This window comes from Suncus etruscus, chromosome 17, assembly GCF_024139225.1.
Source record: "Suncus etruscus isolate mSunEtr1 chromosome 17, mSunEtr1.pri.cur, whole genome shotgun sequence".
NCBI lineage: Eukaryota > Metazoa > Chordata > Mammalia > Eulipotyphla > Soricidae > Suncus > Suncus etruscus.
The window spans coordinates 33,067,319-33,092,798 of NC_064864.1; the positions used below are offsets into that span (position 1 = coordinate 33,067,319).

Here is a 25,480-nt window from a genome sequence, read left to right on the forward strand (position 1 = left end):
CTCTTTCTCTTCTTCCTCCTCCACTTCCTCCTCCTCCTTCTTCCCTTCATCCTCCTTCTCATCTTCCTCTTCTGCCTCCTCCTTCTCATCCTCCTTCTCTTTCTTCTTCTATTATTCTTTTCTCCCTTCTTTCTTCCTCTCATTTCCTTCTCCTCTCCTCCTTCTTCAACAACTTCTTTTTCTCCTCCTCCACCTCTTCCTTATCCTTATTCCTCTTCTTCTTCCTCTTCATCTTCTCCTCCTTCTTCTTCTCCTTCTCTTCCTTCACAATCACTTTCTTTTCTTCTTCCTCCTCCTTCTCCTCATTATTTTCTTCTCCTCTTCCTTCTCCTTCTCTTCCTTACTCTCTTCTTTCATTTTCTTTTTTGTCTTCTTTCTTCCTCTTCTCCTCTTCTTCTTTTCTCCTCCTTCTACTTATTTTTCTCCTCATTCTCTACCTTATCCTTCTTTTTCTTTCCCCTTCTCCTACTTAATCTTTTTTTCTCCTCCTTCTACTTATTCATTTTTCCTCCTCCTTCACTTCCTCTTCCTCCTCCTTTCCTTCCTTCTCTTCTTCCTCCTCCTCCTCTTCCTCCGCTTTCTTCTCCACCTCCCTCTCCTCCTTTTTCTTCTTTTTCTCCTCCTCTTTCTTCTCTTACCTCCTTCTTCTTCCTTCTTTTTCGTCTTCTTTCTTCCTCCTCTCTTCCTCCTTCTCCTCCCCCTCCTTCTACTTCTTTTTCTTCTCCTCCTCCTCCTTCTACTTCTTCTTTCTCCTCCTTTTTTTCTCTTCCTCTTCCTCCTCTTTCTCCTTCTCTTCCTCCTTCCTCCTCTTCCCCCTCCTCCTCCTCTTGGAAGCACATTTCATAATCTATGTAATATTTAAGTCCAGCAGTGTAGGTTTGAGTATTTAGTAGTCTGGCTGCAGTGCTGATCAGGTTTGGTGGTGCCGGGGGCTACCTGCACCTATAGTCCCAGAATTGCTTGTGGGGAGCATGTGGTACTGTGAATCAAACTCAAGACCTCATGCATATAAAGCATGTTGTTCTACACCTTGTGCCATCTTCCTGAACCTTTTCTTTGAATCTCTATCCTATTGCCTCTTTGCCTTGTTTTTTTCTAATGAAAAGTTAATTTTTAACTTTTGTGCAATTTCTTGACATGTGACAAGTTATTTTCTGTTTTTAACATTTTCTCTTTATTTCTAAGCATTTTAAACCACTTCTTCAAACGTTGTGAAAGCATAGATTAATGGCTTTTTTATTTGTAAAAGTTGGGAGTCTTCAGTCATTATTCTTCAAACATTTTTTCTATAAATTTCTACCTCCTAGTTCTCCCATCTGATATATGTTACAGGAATGCTTAAGGTTTTACATATTACTCTGAAGATTTGTATATTTTTATTTTCATTTTGTTTTTTATTTTTTTAGATTTTACATTCTTAGGCCACAGTCACTATGCTCAGGACTTACTACTGGATCTCTGCTGTTTTTTTCCTGATTTTACTTGGGGTACCTACCATATGATGTGTCTGGTTTTAAATTCATACTGGTTTCATATATTCAGGTTCTTTGATGATATATTCTATTAATTTAAGTCTGCTCTTCATTCCCTCTAATGAATTATCTCATGATCTCTATCTCTTAAATCACATCCCTCGACTTTATTATTATTATTTAATTTCAACACATTATCATAATACCATTCTTGTTTCCTCTGATATTATCTTTACAGAAAGACCTTGATAGGTTTTTGAACAAAAACCTAGACAAAAATTAACCTACAGAAGTTGACTATATATATATATACATATATATATATATATATATGTTTTTGGGTCACACCTGGCAGTGCTCAGGGGTCACTCCTGGCTCTATGCTCAGAAATCGCAGGTACCAGGTACCGGGGACCATATGGGATGCCGGGATTTGAACCACCATCCTTCTGCATGAAAGGCAAACTCCTTACCTCCATGCTATCTCTCCGACCCCATGGGTCTATATTTTTTTGATAGCATAAAATTTTAGCATACTTTCATTTCTTGATTTAGATTGCCATCCATCTCTATTCCTGATATTCTTCTCCAAGAAATGTCACAAGCGACGTTACTCATAGGATTTTATTTGAAGAAAAATAAAGGTATAGCTTTCATTTATTTGTGTTTTAAATTCCTTTTCTCTATATGCTATAGCTTTCAGTACAGATATTTCATGTTCTTGTTAAATTTATTCCTGTTTCATTATCTTTAATTACAGAAAATTTCAAGATTTTTCTAATTTATATTATTTTAAAAATCTTGATTTCTCCAGGTATAGTTAGCTAAATCATGCTGAGTAACCTCAGCCTTTGAGTATGCCCAAATGAAACCAGTTTCCACTTCCACTACAATGTTCCTAGTTTTCTCCCACCCTCCAGCCTTCTCTATCACAGACACTTTTGTTTTTTTTTCTTTTTGTTATAGATTCTGTGGTTTATAATATTGATACTGAATGGTTATCATACACTCAATATATTTTAAAGTACTTGAGGTACAGGGTATCAATGGAAATATGTTCCAAAATACTTTGAATTCTTAAGTAACCTGTAACTTCTTCAGGAAATGAGTTCGTGAGGAAGGTTTTTGTGGTTGGCAGTGCAGACAGGCAATATGACCTAAGTTCAAGATAGCAAATTTAACTTCCTTCTAGTGAATCTCATGATTTTTTGACTCACAGAAAAGAACATGTTATAAATCCAAAGAAGGTTTCTTAGCCACTTTGCCCATGAATGCTTCATGACAAGTATAATTCTTCAATAAGATTGTGTGGTCTTGGTCCCTTTCAGACCAGAGAAGTGACTCTAAAGAGGTCTGTCTGATTTGTCACTTTTCTCAGGTGAATGTTTTATGAGATCACAATTTCTTTTGACCAGTTTGAAAATTTTATGGCCCAATTCACTCTCTTGCCCTTTTGCATTTTAAAATGAGTTTCTTTTGGTTTTGGGTCATATCAGCAGTGCTCAGAGCTTACTATTTGCTCTGGGCTCAGGTATCGTTTCTGGCAGGCTTTAGTGGATCACATGGATGCAATATAAGTGTTTTACTAGCTGTATTATCTCTCTGTCATCTTGTATTTTGCATTTTAATAAGAATTAGACATTATTTTACATCACTAAGCACTAAAGACAGCCAACCCAATTTACTTGGTATTTATTAAGTGAAAAGAGAGAGAGCGAGGGAGAGAGACCACAAGCAATCTATCACCACCATGACCCTACTTCAGCCTTTGAATAGTTGATCACATAGTTCAGACCAGCTTCATCTCATGATGGATGTTACCTACTCCTCCAGTACCACTATGGTTTTTTTTTTTATCACTCTAAGGACAGTAAGGAAAAAAGACTACATTTTAAGAATTACGTATCTTTGATACTTAACTGATGAAAATTCCATTGCAGAACTAGTTTTTCTCTGTTCAAAACTCTTAAATGAACATCCCTACCTACTTTTCCCTCTACTACCTTTAGAAGAAGGCCAAACTTGGCAGTTGTCTTGTTTCTGCACCTTCAGTGTTGTAGCATTGCAAGAGGGGCAGGGTACCCTACACACCTTGGTTCATATTCTACTACTCATCAGATTTTTCCTCCAGATTCAATCCAACTACTCATTTTAAATTTAGGAAGACAAAAATAATGAGTATTTTCTCTATTTGGTTTATTTAGTACTTTAAAATCCATCAAGGACAAAATTAAATTTGCTATATTTAGTATTAGTTTTATATTTTCAAAAAGGAGAGTTCTCAAATACAGCTAAAATTTATCTTATATATTCATTCCAAGATTAAAACATTACAGAGATTGTCTCTAAGAACTTTTGCTAAGCAAATATGAGTGAAGGAGAAGAAACACAAATATAAAAGGATGAAGGACAGGGACCAAGAGGTCTTAGGTGCATTAATGGTGTTAAGAAGAACTAAATATCCAAGCCAGAGTCAACAACAATAAAATTATGAGACCCAAACTTCAACAGCCAAAATTAAAAATGAACCTGTTATGTTGGCAGGTTGGGGCATGAGTTGGAGGCATGGGTTGGACTCTGGGAACATTGGTGGAGGGAGGTTGACACCTGTGTTATGATTGATCCTGAAACATTAAATGTCTGAAAGTCAACTATGGATAACTTTGTAAATCACAGTAGTTTAAATTAAAAGTGAAAAGAAAACAAAAGAAAAATAATTCACACAATGGTGTTTGAACATTGTCATCTCTATTCAGAGGATGACCATAACCCATATCTAAATAGGCCACTAAGTTATTTTCTCTCTTCAAACTGTGTGAACGTTTTACCTGGCACTTTCATACTGCATTGTCAATAAATAGTATGAAGATGTAGAAAGATGTAAGATTTTGTTGGCTTTGTTAATTTTCGCAATTGATCTCTGCAATGAGGCTCTGTAGTGACACGGAAGTAGAGGGAAAAAGGGGAACTTAAATTTTCTAGACATTATGTGCAAAGAATTTTACATTACTTCCATTTATTTTCATAACATCCTCGGGAAGTAAAAGTCATTACTCAATTTTACAGAGAGGAAGCCCAAGGTCAAACATCTAAATTGCATTGTGTGCTTACAGGCTTCAAGTGTGTTAGGAATACAATTAGCAGATGATAAAATCTCATTTAGATGTAAAATGCTCCAGTGTGATAAAAAGCTAATACATGAAAGTGTCAATTATGTTTATAGTGTTAGCTTTTACAACTTTGATTTAGGAGGGGGAAGTCATAAAAACATGGGCACGCGAGTTATTTCAAATTTCAAATAATCACAATCTTAGTTTAGACTAGTAATAAATTTTTTGCAATAAAATTTTTCCCAAAATGTTAGCAACTTTTTATTTGCTAAATCAGAGTCATGTCTGTAACTACATTCACATATCATTGATACATAGCTATAGTCTAAATTTAATTATGAATATCTTGAATGAATCAACTTTCCTATCCTAGACTAACTGAAATATTTTATGGGGTCTATATCCACACTGCCCTGTAGAAACTTGATTTTATCTGAAATGATTTTATTATATGACTTCTTATTTTAGAGTTTAATAAAGGTGTAGTAGTAGCTGCTCCTTAGCATTTCACATGAGATTGGATTTTAATAAGACTTTATTGCTAAATTTTATCTTTCATTGGTTACAAATGAAAAAAATTTCAACATTTAACACTACAAATTCTGGAATTTCTTATTCCTTGATTTCTTTTCATGCTACTAAAAACCTGGTTATTTTTCTGTGCCAATTTTTGGAGGGGCACATCCAGTGGAGCCCAGGGGTTATTCCTGACTTTGAGCTCAGAAATTGCTCATGGGAGACTTGGGGCCCAAATGGGATGCCAGTGATTGAACGTGGGTCAGCTATGTTCAAGGCAAATACCTTACCCACTGTGATATTTCTTTGACCCCAGTGTCAGTTTCTTTTTGCAGTTATTTTCATGTCTTTTGTCTTAATTTGCACCTGAAAACACAAACTTATTAGTGCATTGTTTGCCTTACAAATTATATCACTAACAGTATTGTTGGTGAAGTTTTTCACTGCACCTTAGTTTTCATAATTTAGTCCAGTAATTTTCTCACTGTTCACTGCTAGAATAAATAGCTCAGATTTTAATATATATTGTTCTTATTAAATAATAGTTCAATTTCTAGTTATAATGCTGACATTAATATTAACATTGAATCAGTTTTTATTAAAGTCATAAGCAAGCCTAATTTTTTCTTTTTTATTTAATAATAACTTTAAGCACCATAGTTACAAAATTGCTTATAATTGAGTTTCAGTCATAGAATGTACACCACCCTTCACTAGTGCACTTTTCCTGCCACCAATGTCCCCAGTTTCCTTATCAACACACAGAGACAGGTATTTTGCTTCTCTGTCTCTCTCTGTATCTCTTTTGCTGCTGCTAACTTTGGTCTGATTATATTAGAGAACTTCTTTTAATTCTCTTTAGGAAAGGGGGAGCACAAGCAGCAAAATATGAAGAAATGAGGGTCCACCAAGGTTATGTGAGAGAACAAAAATAACCTAATTTCAATGTGAAGAATCAGGGGTATATATGGGGGATTTTGCCAGTCACAGGCAAAACAATGTTCATATTTGTTTCTATGCAAAGTACAACATATATCTCTTGTAAACAGAACATTTCTCAGTATACATAGTTTGATCTACAAAACAATTCACTTGGGTCTAGGTGGTATGCAGTCCTAATAAATAGATACATTTTAAATAAGACTCCAGAGGAAAAAGAGAAGGTAAATTTTAACATCTCAAAGCAGTTCCTATCTGGCCAGCCCTGGATGTCAATTCTGATATAGATTAAGGGATTCTCAAGAAGCTAATGTTTCCTGTCAAATTTCCTTTTCTGAGGGGAGAGGTATTATGTTTTAGGGGCTAATAAAAAATAACTGAGTAGCTTCCTAAAGTTTCATATAAATAGTTTTTAGAAGAGAAAGATAAAAGACAGAAACTTTTTGGAAGAGATGCAAATCTATACCTGGTAAATTTTTCTAAACAGCCCAATGCTATTTCCTTGACAAACTTTGGGTGTTAATTCTGAGGCAAGAATTAGTTCTCAAAGTCCCTTAGGGACTGAGAAAAACAAAACATTCCTTTCTGTTTAAAACTACAGGGCATTTTAAAAGACAATGAGAAATAGAAGTTGATTTTAAGTGTCTTTTGGTACTGAGTTTTCCAGGTAAAGAGAAATTTAATCAAGGCTATATTTACCTTGTATAAATCCTTATGTTTTGGAAGTAAAAGCTCAAATATATATACACTTAATACTGCATAAGGGAGATTTATTTAGGCCAAATAAATGTTTGTTACTATGCACGAAAAATATCATCTTCATGTCACTATCAGAAATCTTGACCAGTTATCTATGCTGAGGAAAGGCTTCTTAGCAGGCCTACTGATGAGACTTTTGTTAGATTGTGGGAAGTGGGCAATACTCTTTTTCCTTTTTGATACTGTGGTTTGCACTATTGTTCCTGAAGGGGTACTATGCATGTCACTTTATTTTTTTTTAGCACCCAGTTCTTATCCAGAGAAATCAGTTCCAAAAATTATTTTCGCAGTGGAAAATGATTTCTACTCTGATTTCATTCACCGCACTTGGTGGCAAGTTTCTTACCAACGACTGGTTCTCCTGGTGCTTTTTATTTCTGATTTGGTTTATTATTATTTTTATCATTTTATTTCTTAAATTTTTAATTGCGTTGTTTAAGCACCATGGTTACAAAATTGTTCATTTTTGGATCTCAGTTATACAATGTATACCATCCTTCACCAGTGCACCCTTCTGTGCCATTGATGTATCCTATTCCCCCCCACCCCGTTCTCAATCCCTGCCTGTCTCAAAAGCAGGTAGTTTGCTTCTCTCTCTCTCATTCACTCACTCACTCACTCACTCACTCACTCACTCACTCACTCACTCACTCACTCATTCACTCTCTCTCTCTTTCTCTCTCTCCTTTTTGACACTGGTTTGCACTATTGTTAATGGAAGGGTGCCTTGCATGTCTTTTTCTTCCCTTTCAGCACCAAGTTCTTATCCAGATTGATCAGTTTTATAATGAATAATGAAAGAAAAAATATTAAACCAATCACATTTACAATATGTATCAGAAAATCAAGAACCATGGAATCAACTTACCTAAAAAGGTGAAATACCTTTATAAAGAAAGCTACAAAACACTGGTTTAAGAAATAAACAATGAAATAGAGATATACACCCTGTTCATGGACTGGGAGGATTAACATAATTTAAATGTCAATACTTTCTAAAGCATTGTACACATTTAATGATACCCTATAAAAGTTCCCATGAAATTTTTAAAAAGTGGACAAAATACATCTGAAATTCATATTGAGAAATAAATATTCATGAATACCTAAAGCAATTCTTGGCAAAAAAAAAAGAGACATCGATTTTCCCAAATTTTAAACTGTACCATAAAGCAGTAATCATTAAAATAGCATGGTATTGGAATAAAAAGAGCCTCAGATCAATGGGATAGACTTGAATATCTGGAGATAAACCCACAGATTATGAACAATTAATTTTTGATAAAGGAGCAAGAAATGCAAAGTGGATTAAAGAAAACCTCTTCAACAAATGGTGCTGGTAAAACTGATCAACTAAATGCAAAAATCAACAAAAAAGAACTCAGACCTCTACTAAAAACCATTCATAAAGATCAAATCAAAATGGATTAAGGTCTTACAGACTGAAATAATAGAGGAAAATGTAGGCAGAACACTCAGTGACATTGAAGCTAAAAGTATCTTCAAGGATGAAACATTACTGTCCAAGCAAGTGGAAGGAAAGATAAACAAATGCGACTACATTAAACTGAGAAGCTTCCACGCTTCAAAGAAAACAGTGAGAAAGAGCTACTTACAGAATGGGAGAAAATATTCACCTAATTAATACCCATCAGATAAGGGGTTAATATCTTAGATATACAAGACACTGATTGAACTTTACAAAAAAAATCTATCCTTATAAAAATGGGGAGAAGTATAGAACAGAAATACAGATGGTCAGAGGCACATGAAAAAATGCTCCTGTTCACTATTCATTAGGAAGATGCAAATCATAACAACAATTAGATAAAACCTCACACCACAGAAACTAACACACATTACAAAAACAAAACAAAACAAAACAAAACAAAACATGAACAACCAAATGCTGGCACGGATACAGGGAGAAAGGAACTCTCTTTAAATGCTGGTGAGAATGCAAGTTGATCCAGATTTTTGGGAAAACAATGTGGTCATTCCTCAAAAAATTGATTTGGTTTATCTCTCCCCCTCCCTCCATTCATCCCTCCTTTCCTCTCTCCCTCTCTCCTTCTCTCCCTCTCTCCTCCCCTCCCCCCTCCTTCCCACCCCCCTCTCTCAGTCTTACTGCTAATGGTTTATCAATCTTACTTATTTTGTCAAAGAACCAATTCTTGCTTTCATTAATCTTTTGGATTGTTTTTGGATGGTAAGTTCATTAATTTCTACTCTAAGTTTATTATTTCCTTCCATATGCCTATTTTTGGTTCATTTAGTTGGCCATTTCCAATTTTTAAGCTGTGCCATGAAGTTATTTATGTAGGCCCTTTCTTTCCTCTTGATATATCTTTACAAAACTGTAATTAGTCTTTGTAATACTGCTTTTTTGTGTCCCAAAAATTCTGATAATTCATGTCTTCATTCTTTTTTTTGAGGAATCTTTTGATTTTATCTTTGATTTTATCTCTAACCTACTGATAGTTCAGTAATGAGCTGTTTAAGTTCTGGATTTTAAAGTTACTCTTATGTGCTGTTTGTAATTCACATCTATTTTCAGTTCATCATGATATGAGAAGATAGATGAACCAATTTCTATATCCTCTTAATTTTATATAGGTATGTCTTATGGCCCTGCATTTGGTCTATCTTGGAGAATATTCTGTGTTCATCAAAGAAAAATGCACTGGAGAAGAATCTCATATTTCTGGAAATGAAGAGCCATCTATATCTATATCTATATCTATATCTATATTTATATATCTGCTAAGCCATTCTCTTCTATTTTTCCTTCAATGATTGTATATGCTTGTTCAATTTTAGCCTGGTTGACCTATCAAAGACTGCTAGTGTGGTGTTTAAGTCTCCTACTATTTTTGTATTGCTATTTTTGTCTTTCAGTCTATCAGTTTCTTATTATTGATATTAATAGTAGTCATTTTTTCATGGATTGTCATCCTAATAATTATATATATTTTTATCTTTTTCTCTTAATAATTTTACAGTTTAAATTCTATTGAGTAAAGGATTTCCTAACTGTTTCTTATGTTATTGCCTTGAGGCATTTTTCTCCACTCTTTTACTATGTTCGGTTTAAGATTTGGTATTAATTTCTTTACTTTTGTGGTCTGGGCCACATCCAGAGAAGTTCAGTTGGTATACCTGGCTCTGAGCTCACATATCACTCCTGGCAAGCTTGGTTGACCATATGGAATGCTGGGGATCAAACCTGGCTCAGATAAATGCAAGGTACTCTACCTTATCTGCTATCACTCTGGCCCAGATATTAATATCTTATGTCAATAATATATAGGGTCTATATATATATTAAAAATTTATGTAATCAATGGCTGTATATTTTAATTAATAAATTTAGAACATTCATGATTAGGACTATTATTGATATGTATCTGTATATATATATATATATATATATATATATATATGGCTTACTGTCATTCTCTGTTTTGAGCTCTAATGATTTTATATTTGTTTTTCCTCTAAGTTTTGGTATGCCTATTAATTTAGATGATTCTACTTGGAAAATTTCTGTTTCTTCAATTCTGCTTATTCCTTAGCTTTTAAAAATTACTTTATTTAAAAATTTATTTATTTAATAATTATTTGAGTGGTTTAAAACTTGTTCATAATTCAGTTTCAGTAGTGGAATGTATATCATCCTTCACCAGTGCGCATTTCCTGCCACCATTGTCCCCAATTTTCCTACCAACACTCACTCCCAACTGTTACTGGATAGGCATTTTGATTCTTGGTGTTTCTCTTTTTTCTTCTTTCCTTTTTTGTAACAGTGGTTTGCATTATTGTTAATGAAGGGGTACCATACATAACACCACCTCTCTTCATCACCCAGGTCTTTTCCAGAGTGGCAAGTTCCAACTGTCATTGTAATAGTGCACCCTTCTCTACTCAAACTGTACTCCTATTTGTGACAAGCTTCCTACCATATACTGGTCCTCCTGGCTTTTATCTCTGTTGTCTCTGGATATTATTACCAAATATATTTTATTTTTCTTATATCCACAATAATTGAGATTATTTTATGGCTATCCCTCTCCCTCTGATTAAATTCACGCAGCGTAATAACATCCATATCCACCCACATATAAGAACATTCTATGGCTTCATTTTTCCAATGGCTGCATAGTAGTCCATTGAACAGATGTAGCACTGTTTCTTTAGTTATGCATTTGTTCTTGGGCACTTCCAATGTTTCCAAATTCTGGCTATTGGGAATACTGCTGTAATGAACATAGTGGTGCAGAAGGTTGCTTGTATTTTCTTGCTGGGAACAAGGTGTGGGTTTGAATGGGTGTCTCTGCACTTGGGTGCTGGGTACTTGTTTGTTGGGTTAAGAGGTCAGTCTTGATGCCTAATGGATTAAGAATTGAGAGTGAAGAATTTTAATAAGGTGGGAAATCAGGCATGGAATTAAGGGACAAAGGGATAGTCGGAGTTCTGAATGGCAGTAGGAGGATAGTATATGGGAGGGGCTATATAGGTCATTGGTATGGGTTGTTTATCATTTAGGTTTGGCTCTCAAGGAGGATTCCTATCTCTGTTATATCCCCATATAAATATATAGAAGTTAGCTTTATTTTATTTTTTTATTTATTTTTATTTTATTTTATTTATTTTATTAATGAAAAGAGGTGGGGAGGGCAAGAGATAAGCTGAGTACAGCAAGATAGTTAAATATAGCACATGTAAGGTAAAGAAACTAATAAGATCAAATTTTGGATACATATAGGTTTCGCATCTTGAGTACTAAACATTGTGTTAGTGAGGTCTATCTATATAGTTGTTTACCTTTAGCAGTATTGTCTGCAGCGCATATATATATATATATATATATATATATATATATCAGCTTTCCTTTCCTATAGAGGAGGTAACCGTGTGCTTTTTATTTGAGACGGATTGAATTGATGATAATGAGGAGGAAAAGGTAGAAGAAGAAGGGGGATAAAAGAAGATTGAAAAAAATAAGTGTGAGAAGAGAGGAGGAAAGAGCAAGGGAATGTTAGTTTACTTGAACGTGTTCGATGAGTAGGCCCTGTAGTATAAGTCTGGAGGTCACAGTTGCTGCTTCGGTGCTCTGGCTGGTCACATGCTTCAGGTCCTAAAAGAGGGCATAATCTAAAGATAAAGGGTATGTTAATAAGTTTTATCAAGACATTTTATAGTGCCAGCTGTGTGTGACTGAGCACCGAGGTGCCACCTTAGGTTGTCCACCCTTTGTATCCAAGAATCCCTATGAACAGAAAAACTGAGAGGCTATTTTAAATATAGTACGGTTAAGGAATTAAAGCATTGTTTTGAAATGTTTCCATTGGATTCAGTAATTTCCTATCATAATCTTTACCTGTGATCCTGTATAAGATCCCTAAGAAATTATTATGGGCCTTTGTAGTAAAAGGCTGATTATGTACCTTTTCTCTCTATGCTGCTGTCTCTGCTGTTGCTGGTTTCTATGTGGTATAATGTGTAGTTGGGCTTTGTGTTGTTTCTCTTCCATTTGTTTTGGGCACTACTCCCCTGTGTATGTTGATTATTACAGTGTTTGGAGTTTCTACCCTGTTAAACCCTGTTATTTTATCATGGAGTATTGGTTGTATATATGGTGTATATTCTAGGTACTTCAGAATAGTCTACCATTCTGTGTTTATCTTTCATCTTCTGGCTTACTTCATTTAACACATTTCTAGGTCCATCCATGTTGCTGCAAAGTCTATGACTGTATCATTTCTAACTGCCATGTAGTATTCCATTGTGCATAGATACCACATCTTAATGATCCACTCACCTGTTGTTGGACATTGAGGTTGGTTCCAAGACTTGACTATTATATGCTGTGATAAACAATAGGGTGCATACATACTTTGGGATGAATGTCCTTCTGACTTGGGGGTAGATACCTAGGAGAGCAATTGCTGGGTCAAATGGCAGCTGTCTTTGTTCCAGTACTATGCTGTTTTGATCACTATGGCTTTATAGTATAGTTTCAGATTAGGTAAAGAGATGCCACCCAGCTTCTTGTTTTGCAGTATGTGTTTGGCTGTTCTGGGTCTTTTGTGGTTCCAGATGAATTTTATGATTGATTGTTCTAAATCTTAAAAGAATGATGTCTGAATTTGGATAGGGATTGCATTAAGTTTATATAGATGTTTGGGTAGGATAGTCATTTTGATTATGCTGATTCTGCCTACCCAGGAGCATGGGATGTACTTCCATTTCCTTAGATCTTCAATTTCTTTTTGGAGTTTTTTGAAGTTTCCCTGGTATAGGTCCTTCACTTCCCTTGTAAGGTTGATTCCTAGGTACTTAATATTTTTTGATACTATTTTAAGTGGAATTGTATTCTTAATCTCTCTCTCTCTCTCTCTCTCTCTCTCTCTCTCTCTCTCTCTCCCCTCTACTTCATTATTTGTATAGAGAAATGCTACTGTCTTTTTTGATTTTGTAGTCAGACACTTTGCTGTATTGGTTAATTTTTTCTAGGAGTTTTACTGTGGAGTCTTTAGGGCAGGGGTCTCAAACTCGCAGCCCACGGGCCATTTGTGGCCCTCCATACAACATTTTGTGGCCCATGGCCAGCCTTCAAATATCACAGTATTCACGATTATTCACTTATTGAATAATTGCAATAAAATCGCATTAGTAAGAAAAAAATTGCATTAAACATTCACATACCCCAAGAAGTTCTGTTCAGGGTATGCAAATGTTTAATGCGAGTTTTTCTATTTTATTTCTTACTAATGCAATTTTTATTGTAAATATTTGGTAAGCAATTAATCGCGAATACTTTGTGCCTAGTGCAGACGTCATTTCTGCTGCTCCTGCCCACTGTCCCTTGCATTATCAGAGGTCTAAGGGAGAGAAGGGAGAGAAGTTTATTACAGAATTAGATTTTGTCATACCTTCATCATGACTTCATCAAAGCCTGCAGTGAAGAGAAAGATTGATGATGAGCACAGAAAATTTCAGGAAAAATGGGAGACACAGTATTTTTTTGTTGAGCACAGGGACGTCCCCACATGTCTTATTTGCTCAGAGAAAGTTGCAGTACACAAGGAATACAACTTAAAACACCATTATTCAACTAAACATGCGGGGGAATGTGCAAAATGCCAAGGAAATGAGAGAGCCAAGAGGGTTGCCAGTCTTAAAGCATGTCTAATGAGGCAACAAGATTTCTTCAAGAAAGCAACCAAAGAGAGTGTTGCATCAGTCGAAGCTAGTTACATGGTTAGTGAGATGATTGCTAAGGCAGGGAAACCATTAACAGAAGGAGAGTTTGTTGAAAAATGCATGTTACAGGCTGCAAGTATTATCTGTCCAAAAAAGAAAGGTCAGTTTAGCAAAATCAGCCTTTCTGCCAACACTGTGGCAGAGTGCATTTCTGACATGGCAAGTGACATTTATCATCAACTGTGTGAGAAAGCCAAATGTTTTGATGCATACTCAGTTGCTCTTGACGAGGGCACAGATATAACAGACACTGCGCAGCCCATAATTTATGTTGTGGTGTTGATTGCAATTTTGAATTGACAGAGGAGCTGCTCACAATAATTCCAATGCATGGCCAGACCACCGCTAATGAGATATTTCACCATCTGTGTGATGCCATTGAGAATGCATGTTTGCCATGGAAGAGGTTTGTTGGAATAATAACCAATCAAGGGCCATTGATGACAGGGAGGTAAAATGGACTGGTGGCGCTTGTTCAAAAAAAACTTGAAGAGGAGGGTGTAGAGAAGGCCATTGCTCTTCACTGCATTATCCATCAGCAGGCCCTTTGCAGTAAATGCCTGCTGTGTGACAGTGTGATGTCTGTTGTTGTGAAATGCATCAACCAAATCAGATCCAGGGGCTTAAAGCACAGGAGGTTCCATGCTTTTTTTTTTTAGAGGAAATTGAGTCAGAATATGAAGATGTGCTCTATTTCACCGTGGTATGTTGGCTCAGCAGGGGAAATGTCCTGAAAAGATTTTTTGAGTTGAGAGAAGAAGTGAAAGCCTTCATGGAGAAGGATGGGAATGCTGTTTCTGAGTTGAGTGATCACAAATGACTCATGGATTTAGCTTTTTTTTATTGACATCAGACATAAGCTGAATGTACTAAACAAGATGTTACAAGGCCCGGGGCAGCTTAAGCTTATCAGTGCTGCCTATAACAACGTGAGAGTATTCTCCACAAAACTTGTGTTGTGGAAATCCCAGCTCTCTCACACTAACCTTTGCCATTTCCCAGCATGCAAGGAATTTGTGGATGCAGGCATACCATTCAGTGGTGAGAAATATGTTGATGCTATTTTTAAGCTAGAAAAGGAATTTGATCACAGATTTGCAGACTTCAAAAAGCACAGAGCCCACTTTCCAAATTTTTGTGGACCCCTTTTCCTTTGATGTGCAAGATGCCCCTCCTGTGTTTCAAATGGAGCTCATTGACCTGCAATACAACTCTGATCTCAAAGCCAAGTTCAGGGAGATTAGTGGAAAAGCAGACATACATGGGCAATTTTTGAGAGAATTGCCCCCCAGCTTCCCTGAGCTTTCCCAAATGTTCAAGCGCACCATGTGCCTTTTTGGGAGCACACATTTGTGTGAAAAGTTATTCTCCACATTGAACTTCAATAAGTCAAAGTACAGGTCTAGACTTAATGATTATGATCTTCAAGCCATACTGAGGGTCTCAACTGCTTCCTCTCTAAAGCCAAATGTGGTTCAGATTTGTGAGAAGTGCTGTCAAGTCTCTGGCAGCAAGGAATAGGCAAAAGATGCCATGTTCAGAAGAACTGTTCATGATCTTCACTCAGTGTTCTATCCATGTTCAGAAGAAATAATTAAAACTGTTAATAATGACATTTGAGGACTTTTTTTTGTGAAATCCCTTATACGGCCCTGCCTCACCCAGACTTTGCCTCCTGCGCCCCCCCCCCCCCCGGTAAATTGAGTTTGAGACCCCTGCTTTAGAGTTTTCGATATTTATCATCATATCATCTGCAAAAAGAGATAGTTTGAGTTCCTCTTTCCCAATTTGGATTCCTTTGATTACTTTTTCTTGTCAGATTGCTATTGCTAGGACTTCTAAGATTATATTGAATAAGAATGGAGAGGGTGGACAACAGTTTAAGTTCAATTGTTCACTTCTTTTGAGGATTTTCCCCCCCATCTTTTGTTCATTTATTTTAAGGATATTTTTCAGTCTCTTTTGTTGTATGGACATCTTATGTAGCTCATCTTCTATCTCACTGATTTTCTCCTCAGCAGTTATTACTGTGAAGTAGTGAAGCTGTTGAGGCCTTCAAGTGAGTTTTTAATTTTGCCTATCAAGTTTTTCAGTTCTGTTATTTCTGCCTGAATTTTTCTCATTTTACTTTTCGTTCATTTGGTTTGTTACATTGTTTTTTTAAAAATTCTTTGAATTTTTGAATTCTTTCTAAAGTTCTTATTAGAAATCTGTATAGGTGGTTAGAATTTGTCAGGTCTTCAGATCTACCATATTTATTCTCTGGGAAGGGTGGGGTTCTTTGTTGTTTCTTCATTGTGACCTTTTAGACTGGTGTTTTTTATGTGTTGTGCTGAGGTTCATTAACTAGAAGAAATTCATGGCCATGGAGCAGAGTGACCTTCCTCTTTTTGTTGTGAAGGTCTGATTTAGTCCCATTACTGAGTGGCTGGGGCTCACTTTCCTTGCTGCACTGTTCTGGTTTGGTCCCATTGTGAGTAGAGTGGAGTATTTATCATATTTTTGTTATCAGGAGGGTTGTATCAATCTTTCTTCATTTGAGTTAGATTTAATTTTATGCTATAACTGATAATTTTATACTCTTTTATGTTTGATTATGTTCTATTCTCTATTCACTTTGATGTTTCATTGTTGTATTGTTTCATTATTGTATTTGATATTTCATTATTGTATTACTACTTAACATCCTGTTCGAAGCTTTGTATTCTTTCATTAAAATTTTATTTATGTATTACACTCTTTTGATTGCTATAATTTATAAAATACAATATAAAGTCTAGAAATGCAATGCCTTTCAATTTCTTTTTCCTCATAACTGGTTTGATTATTCATGGAGTTTATTGGTTATATGCAAATTTTAGTAGCATTGCTTACATGTTTTTGAAAAATATATAAATTTTGATAAAGGCTGCCATGAGCATCTTAAAACATTGTGTTTTGTAATGGTATAATAATTTTAATGACATTAAGTAATAATTAATAGTTAAAATATGAACATAGTGTATTTTTCTTTTTATTTATATTTTATTTCTTACAGTAACAATTTTTAGTTTCTTTTTTTTGTGTGTGTGTGACTTTTGGCTCACACCTGGCAGCACTCAGGGGCCTCTCCTGGCTCCATGCTCAGAAATCGCTCCTGGCAGGCTTGGGAGACCATATGGGATGCTGGGATTCAAACCAATGGCCTTTTGCATGAAAGGCAAATGCCTTACCTCCATGCTATCTATCTGGCCCCAATTTTTAGTTTTTAATGTACAAATCTTTTAGCTTCTTTATTAAGTTGATTTATAGGTACTTGATTATTTTGAACACAATTTTAAATTTTTTGTCTATTTTTCTTCCAGTTTTTGTTTGTATACATAAATGCAAGAGTTTTTTTATGTGTTTTATAGTCTGCCACTTTACTATATTTGGATATAATTTCTAAAAGATTGAACCTGAGTTTTCTGTATGTAGGCTAAGTGCACTATATCTATGGCTTCATTTTCAAAGATTTTGTCGAGAATATCTGCATCTGATACATAATGAATATTGTCTGTGATTTTATTTTTCAGCAATTGTATCTATTTTAGTACATTTCTATATATAGTTTTAGTATAAAGGTAACATTGGCATTTTAGAAGTTATTATTAATAATTTCAGTTCTTTTTGATATCCTGTAAGAGTTTGAGAAGTATAGGTAATCGGTTCACTTTGAAGGCATGAAAGAGTACACTACACTAGTAAATACATCCAGATCTCTAGTTTTGTTTGGGAGGATACATTTTAACTTAATTTTTAATTTTTTTTGTTAGTAATTGATCTATTCAGGTGTTCTATTTCTTCCTGATTCATTTTTGGGAGATTGAAATATTAAAGGGAGGGAGATGGATACATTGGTGATGGGTCTGACATTAGAAGATTTATATGCATAGGAAATCACCAATAAAATACTGTAAATAATATAATTTTAATGAATATAGTTTCTATAAAATATGTAAAATTAGAGCTGTTGCCTTTAGACTCAATGTCATGAATTGTTTTGCTTACTTTTTACATCTACCTTATAGTTTCAGGTCTGCTATCAAAGACTTTCATACATTTTGATTTGACAATTTTGCATGGTTAAAAGAGAGGTCTGAGTTCACTTTTTTGCATAAGGTTGATCAGTTAGCTCAACACCACTTGTTAAAGAGGTTTTTCTTGCTCCACTTTGTTTCTTGTCCCTTTATCAAAGATTAATTAATTGTATGTCTGGGGGGGTCATTATCTGAATATTCAAGTCTATTCTACTGATCTTTGGGTCTTTCTTTATTCCAGTATCATGCTGTTTTAATGACTACTGTTTTGTAATTAAATTTAAAGTTGAGAGATAGTGATGCTTCCTATCTTCTTTTTGTTAGATATTCATTTTGTTTAGATATTCATGGCCATTTATTATTCCAAATAAATTTCAGGAGTATTGCCACTGTTCAAGCAAATAGAAGTAAAGATAAATAACTGGGACTACATTAAACTGAGAAGCACTTCAAAGGAAACAGTGACTAGGATACAAAGGCTATCCATGGAATGTGAGAAACTATTCACCCAATATACATCTATAAGGGGCTAATTTCTAAGATATACAAGGTACTGACAGAACTCTACAAGAAAATAACCTCTAACCCCATGAAAAATGGCGAGATGACCAAACATTTCCTCAAAAAAGAAATACAGATAGACAAAAGGCACATTAAACATGTTCCACATCACTAGTAATCAGGGAGATGCAAATCAAAACAATAATGAAGTATCTCACCACAGATATGGCACATATCTCAAAGAATAAGAACAACCAGTGCTGGAATAAATGCAGAGATAGTAATTCTCATTTACCATTTGGGAATACTATCTAGTTCAGCTTTTCTGGAAAACAATAAGGATATTCCTCAAGAAACTGGGAATTGAGTTCCCATATGTTTCATCAATACTACTCCTACGGATAGATATACCTTAGAAACACAGAAACAATACAAAAAGTTCCCTCTGAACCCCCTATGTTTATCACAGCACTATTTATAGTAGCCAGAATCTGGAAACAACCCAGACGCCCCACAACAGATAAGTGGTTAAAGAAACATTGGTACATCTATATAATGGAACTGCTATGTAGCAGTTCAGAAAAATAAAGTCATGAAATTCGCCTATACATAAATGGACATGGAGACTATCATGCTGAGTGACATGAGTCAGAGGGAGCAGGGTAGACAGAATAATCACACACATTTGTGGGATGTAAGAAAAAAAGGACAGTATGTCAATAATATCTAGCCCATGATATGAAGCTTGCCATTAAGAGTGGTAAGTGCAGTTAGAGCACTAACTACAAGGACAAATACCATAACAATGATGGAGAGTCTCAGACACAGGCAGGTTGTGGTGGCAGGCAAGGGAAATGGGGGACATTGGTTGTGGGAAAGTTATACTGGTGAATGGTGGTGTACATTCAATGACTAAAACCCCAGTATGGATTTTTTGGTAAACATGTGATTAAATAAAATAATAAAATACCCAGAAAATAAAAATATGATTCCTCTAAAAAATTATATCAAACACTTCAAGAAGAATAAATACCAATTCCAACCAACCAACCAACCAACCAATCAACAAACAAATAAAAATAGAGCTGATTGAAGTACACTTTTAAAACAAGTCTTCTTAATTCTCCAATCAATCTAATCTGCCTTAATCAGTCAAAAAATACACAATTTCTGTGACGAGTCTTTTCTTACAAGGCTATTGACAAAATAAGTTTGTACTTTGCCAACTAATATAGAGCAATGAGTGTATGAAAATAGGTGCCAAATTGAGAGAAGAGGACATAAAAGTATTGTTAATTCTTTTTTGTGTATTAGGTACTATAATAATGAGAATTCTTATCATAGTCTTGTAGAGATAAAGAGATTTTTCCAAAGTCAAAGAACTACTAGAGTTGTTATATGGATCTGTAAATAATCAAAAGCTCATGTTATTAACATGCTTAGGACTCTTGAAATCATAAAGAGTTCCAAAGAGAGTGGTAATTTCTGTCATGGATATGAAGATAGATCTTAATGGGAGATGAGAACATATGCAAAATGGACTGGATGATAGTTTGATAAAGGAGCCAAGGTGTGAGCAATGTTTTTTTTTTTTTGTTTGTTTGTTTGTTTTTTTTTTTTTTTTTGCAGATTTTTGTTTTGTATTTGATTTTCTATTTTGGTTTTGTTGTATGTCTTTAGTCATTTAAAGAAGACAGTTTAGAAATGCAAGATTCTTTTAAATTTATTTTTAGGGGGGTCACACTAGGTAGTACTCAGGGGTGACTCCTGGCTCTGTTGTCAGGAATTACTCCTGGTGTGGGACTATATGTGATACTGAGAATCTGTTTAACCCATCTGCCACATTCAAGGCAAATGCCTTACCTAGTGTATTGTTATGCAGTTGCCCTGGGCCTGAAATGCAAGGCTCTTGTTTGACCCCAATTCACTGTATCTATCTATGTATCTATCTATGTATCTATCTATGTATCTATGTATCTATGTATCTATGTATCTATGTATCTATGTATCTATGTATCTATGTATCTATCTATCTATCTATCTATCTATCTATCTATCTATCTATCTATCTATCTATCTATCTATCTATCTATCTATCTATCTATCTATCTATCTATCTATCTATGTCAGCATATTACTCTGAAAATCTATATCTGTCTTGTTGCTAGAGTTTCTAAACCAGAAGTGAGATTTTGGTGTTTTCTGCTTAGGCTTACACACTTTTGAATCCATTTGGATCAAAAGTCTGAACACAACTGATAGCCAAGAAACCAGTAAAGAGACACTTAATTTAATTGCTCCTTCAGGGTCCACTTAGGGTAATAACTGTGACTATCTCTTCTAAGTGTGTCCCACAGGCAGTGACTAACTTTGCCTCAGATGAGTCCAAAATCCATGGCAAAATTAGTTAAAAAGGGGGAAGAAAGCCTTTATCCTATCTAGATCAATATCTTCCTAGATTGCATGCTGCTTTAGTGTTGCCATGTTTGAAACCTAAAATTTGGTGACAAAGAAAGGACAACTATAAAGTCTATTTATTCCATAAGGGTAAAAACTTTTTCAAGGTAATTTGAAATATTATGAAGATGATATTTAATTCTGTCTGCTTACTTTAGATTATTAAATATATAAAACCATTTATTTAGTTTAAACAACCTACAGTTAGTAATGTTTGTGGGTTCTCACAGTATATTAAAACTATCTGATAGCAAATAAAAATAGAGAGAAAATAGTATCCAAAAATTTGGTTAAGGGTTTGGGGATTGAATTGCATATCTCACTCACAATAAATGACCCTAAAAAGTTTTTGGTTAATTTTTTTCTTAAGTTTTCTTTGATATTTGATGATACTGGATTTTGTGGTGATCATGTGTCAATAACAAATAAAACAAAAAAGAATTTCAGGACAGAAATATTTTATCTTCAAGGTATCTTTCATGTTTAAACCAAGAGTCAGGAAATTTTAGTTCTATGTACTTAAAATATATTTACAAAGGATTGTTTACTTTTATACAAGACATCATATTATATAATATCTGTGAAAATCAAGTCCCTTTATATATAAAATTTATGGAATTAATACACTCCATTATTAACTTAAGTAATAATAATAATACACTTGTGGAATTGTGAATAATAAATAATGAACCGACAAACCAACAATATGTAAATAACAACTAAATTAAACTCTACCGAGAGATAAATTGTCTTTCAGAGAAAATCCAACCTATTGCTAAAAGAAGCCAACAAAACAAACTTTTCAGTTTTAAGGATTTCAAGGATTCTGTGCTATTTCTATACAGTGATTAAATTATCCAAGAATCTATATTTTCTCTTAAATCTAGGTACTAAATAATTTGGTATGTATGGAAAATTACTACTGTTAAAATGTCCTAGAGCTTTCTTATGAGGGAATGTGTTATCTAAATGTAGTATGTATTTAAGTTTGAAATTGTTCTTGAAATAATTTTCTTTTTCTTAAGTATATTCAGTAATAACTTGGTGATATTTGTTGATAATTAAAGGCAATGCCCATGCACCTCAGGAGAAAAAGGTCTTTTTTTTTTTAAGTGACTGGCTGAGGTCCAACAGAGTTCATGATCTTTAAAGAAAAAATGTCTTAGCACTTTGATTTTTTGATCGTCTTTTTATATAAGGAGATTGCCAACCTAGTCTGGAAATTACACTGATGGTATTATTATCTGAGTGGCAATTTGCTCCCCAGTTGGTGTTTTGACACTTCCTTTTTCTTCCCACCTATTTAAAATTCCCATTTAGTTGTAGTTTATTTCTATCCTGAGCCTGGTTTCCATTATAGTGATGGCTATATTGTAGAAGCTGTGATATATTTGTATACTATTGTTCCAGCGTTTGATGATGTTTCTCTCCTGTGTGTGACCACAGCACTATACATCTCTGGTTTATTATCTCTACTGTGAAACTGATTTTAAGTACTGACTAGTAAATAAACGATTGAAACCATAGAAAGGATATTAGTGGGAGTTGCAACAATCTTTCTAGGATATACTGAACTGAGTCCAATTCTATTCCTTTTCTCCCTGCTTCAGTTTTTTCAAACTCACAGTGCTTTCATAATTAAACAAGAATCAACAACAAGATTTTTCTGAAGGGCAAACAAAATTATAGAGGGTTATTGAAGTCTTCAAGATACTCATCTTTAATTCTGCATAAGTAGTATTCACTATTTTGGTTTCCCCAACACAAATTAAGCTAAAAAGCACAAATTGTGCTAATATAGCCTAGCAGAGTTTTTGAGCCAATATGATATCTTGTGAAAGGAGACAAAGCCTGTACCAGTCTTTTGTATCAACATTGAAAAGACTCCATGTTAATAGTCTCTTCTTCTGAATAAGAAAAATTTAATGTTCATTTAGTTAATGAACAGCATTTGCCTTGCAAAATAGTGATCTGACACTATTTTAGGTGATTCTTAGAAATATTGTGTAAGAATTTGAATTCTTCAGTCATAAACGCAGTCATATATGTTTGACAAGAGTTCTTAAGTTAAATATTTAATAAAGTATTTTAACAAATAAAAAGTCAAAAATAAGGAACAAACAAAAATATACCATGCTGATTCTCTATATAATTATATGATATATAATTTTCACTGTCTTGACAATAGCATGCACTTCATTTCCCACTACACTGCTTTATTCTATTATACTTTATTCATGTTATATTTTAGCATTATTTTCATCATTATGTTCAAGTACATATTCTTTTTATTCCATTCATGAGGCTAGATGCCAAAAGGGATAATGAGAGATGAATGAAGCGATATGCCAAAAACTTTGAGAAAATAGTTGGTAGCTGTGAATGTGAAGCATTATGCAGAAGATTCTAAGATTGAATTCAGCCATGATTCTGGAAGGAGACACGAATGCTTTCTAACACAGGGATTGTTGGCACTTGTGAGAACTGTAGCCAACATCATGTTTTTCTAACTTTTCCAAATTATGAATTATAAAAGGTGAGTAACTGACTTAGTTTGCAAATCTTTGAGGTTAATGATGTCTTATAAGTTTACTTGAACATGTGTGCTTTTGATAAGATAAATGTTTACACCTTTTACCTGTAGTCATTTTGCTGTTTATATTAATAAATGCTAGAGTTTCTTTTATTTATTTAGTTTTTGGTTTTGGAGCCACACCCAGTGATGCTCAGGGGTTACTCCTGGCTATGTGCTCAGAAATCACTCCAGGCTTGGGGGGCCATATAGGACTCTGGGAATCTAACCGAGGTCTGTCCTGGGTCAGCAGCGTGCAAGGCAAACGCCTACAGCTGCACTACCATTCTGGCCCTCAAATGCTAGATTTTTTATACAATATTTTTCTGTCCACATTAGGTATGGATGAAACATAGTATCGTTCTTCTTTAGAACACCTCTAATTTCTCCCGACTGCACTGAAAACACATGAAGCTGTGGATGAAGATTCACCTGATGGTGTCATCTCATACTAAGGACCATGAGTAATCAGACTCTGGTAACAGAATTTATTCTGCAGGGCTTTTCAGAGCATCCCGAGTATCGTATACTCTTATTTATCTGTTTCCTATCCCTCTACTCTGTGGCTATGATAGGTAATATCCTTATTATTTTGGCTATAACCTTCAACTCTGGACTCCAAACCCCCATGTATTTTTTCCTCTTCAACTTGGCCACTATGGATGTTATCTGCACAACATCCATCATGCCCAAAGCCCTAAAAGGTCTGGTGTCAGAAGAGAACTCTATATCCTACGGGGGCTGCATGTCGCAGCTCTATTTTCTCACTTGGTCTGCCTCTTCTGAGCTGCTCCTCCTCACGGTCATGGCTTATGATCGATATGCAGCAATATGTCACCCTTTGCATTATAGTACCATGATGAATAAGTCATTTTGCAGCATGCTGGCCACAGGTGTGTGGATGCTCTGTGCCTTTAATACAGCCATTCACACTGGATTGATGATGCGCTTAAATTTCTGTGGCCCCAATGTCATTACCCATTTTTTCTGTGAGGTTCCTCCCTTATTACTGCTGTCTTGTAGTTCCACATATGTGAACAGTGTCATGATTGTTCTAGCTGATGCCTTTTACGGCATACTGAACTTCTTGATGACAATTGTGTCATATGGTTTCATAATCTCCAGCATCCTAAAGATGCGGACTGCAGAGGGGAAAAAGAAAGCCTTCTCTACCTGTTCTTCCCACCTTATTGTGGTGTGCATGTATTATACAGCTGTTTTCTATGCATACATAAGTCCTGTCTCCAGCTATAATGCAGAGAAGAGCAAATTGGCAGGTGTGCTGTATACCATGTTGAGTCCCACTCTCAACCCCCTCATCTATACTTTGAGAAACAAGGATGTCAAAGCAGGACTCAGGAAACTTTTTCCTTCTTTTAGAAACTAATTTCTATCTAAGAAAACTCTGCAGGAAACTGCCGTTTGATTGGAACTTACTTTCTGAGATAAAATTTGGTTTTGAAGGCAAGTTAAGCTTCTTCGTCCACTCCAGTTGAACATTTTAATGACTGACCTTGGGATCCCGGTGCTCCGAAGTTAATTGGTATGAGGGTTATGATTGCTGTCATCCTTTGACACCTGGAATCTTCTGTTTCCCCCTCCCCCCAGTGCTAAAATGACAAAGTCCTCTAGAAGAACAGATTCTGTATGTTTTACTTACTTTACTTATAAAAACTCCTTTCAAATAGTTTTATTTGTATATATACTTCTCACACTGGAAATCTTGAAATCGCATCAAAAATTTTAGTGTGGATATCTGAAAAGAATTACATGGGATGTTTGGATCTTACAGAACTTGAAAAACTTCAAACTGAAGAATTTCTTTTATGAG

General features: G+C 34.9%; 1 protein-coding gene across 1 annotated transcript; it reads left to right on the forward strand.

Moving 5' to 3' along the window:
* The first annotated feature begins 24,057 nt into the window (after positions 1-24,057).
* Positions 24,058-25,036, forward strand: LOC126033706 (olfactory receptor 13A1). The gene is given in 2 exon segments (XM_049790717.1): positions 24,058-24,101; positions 24,103-25,036. Coding segments are annotated over 2 exon segments (978 nt in total).
* The last annotated feature ends 444 nt before the right edge of the window (positions 25,037-25,480 follow it).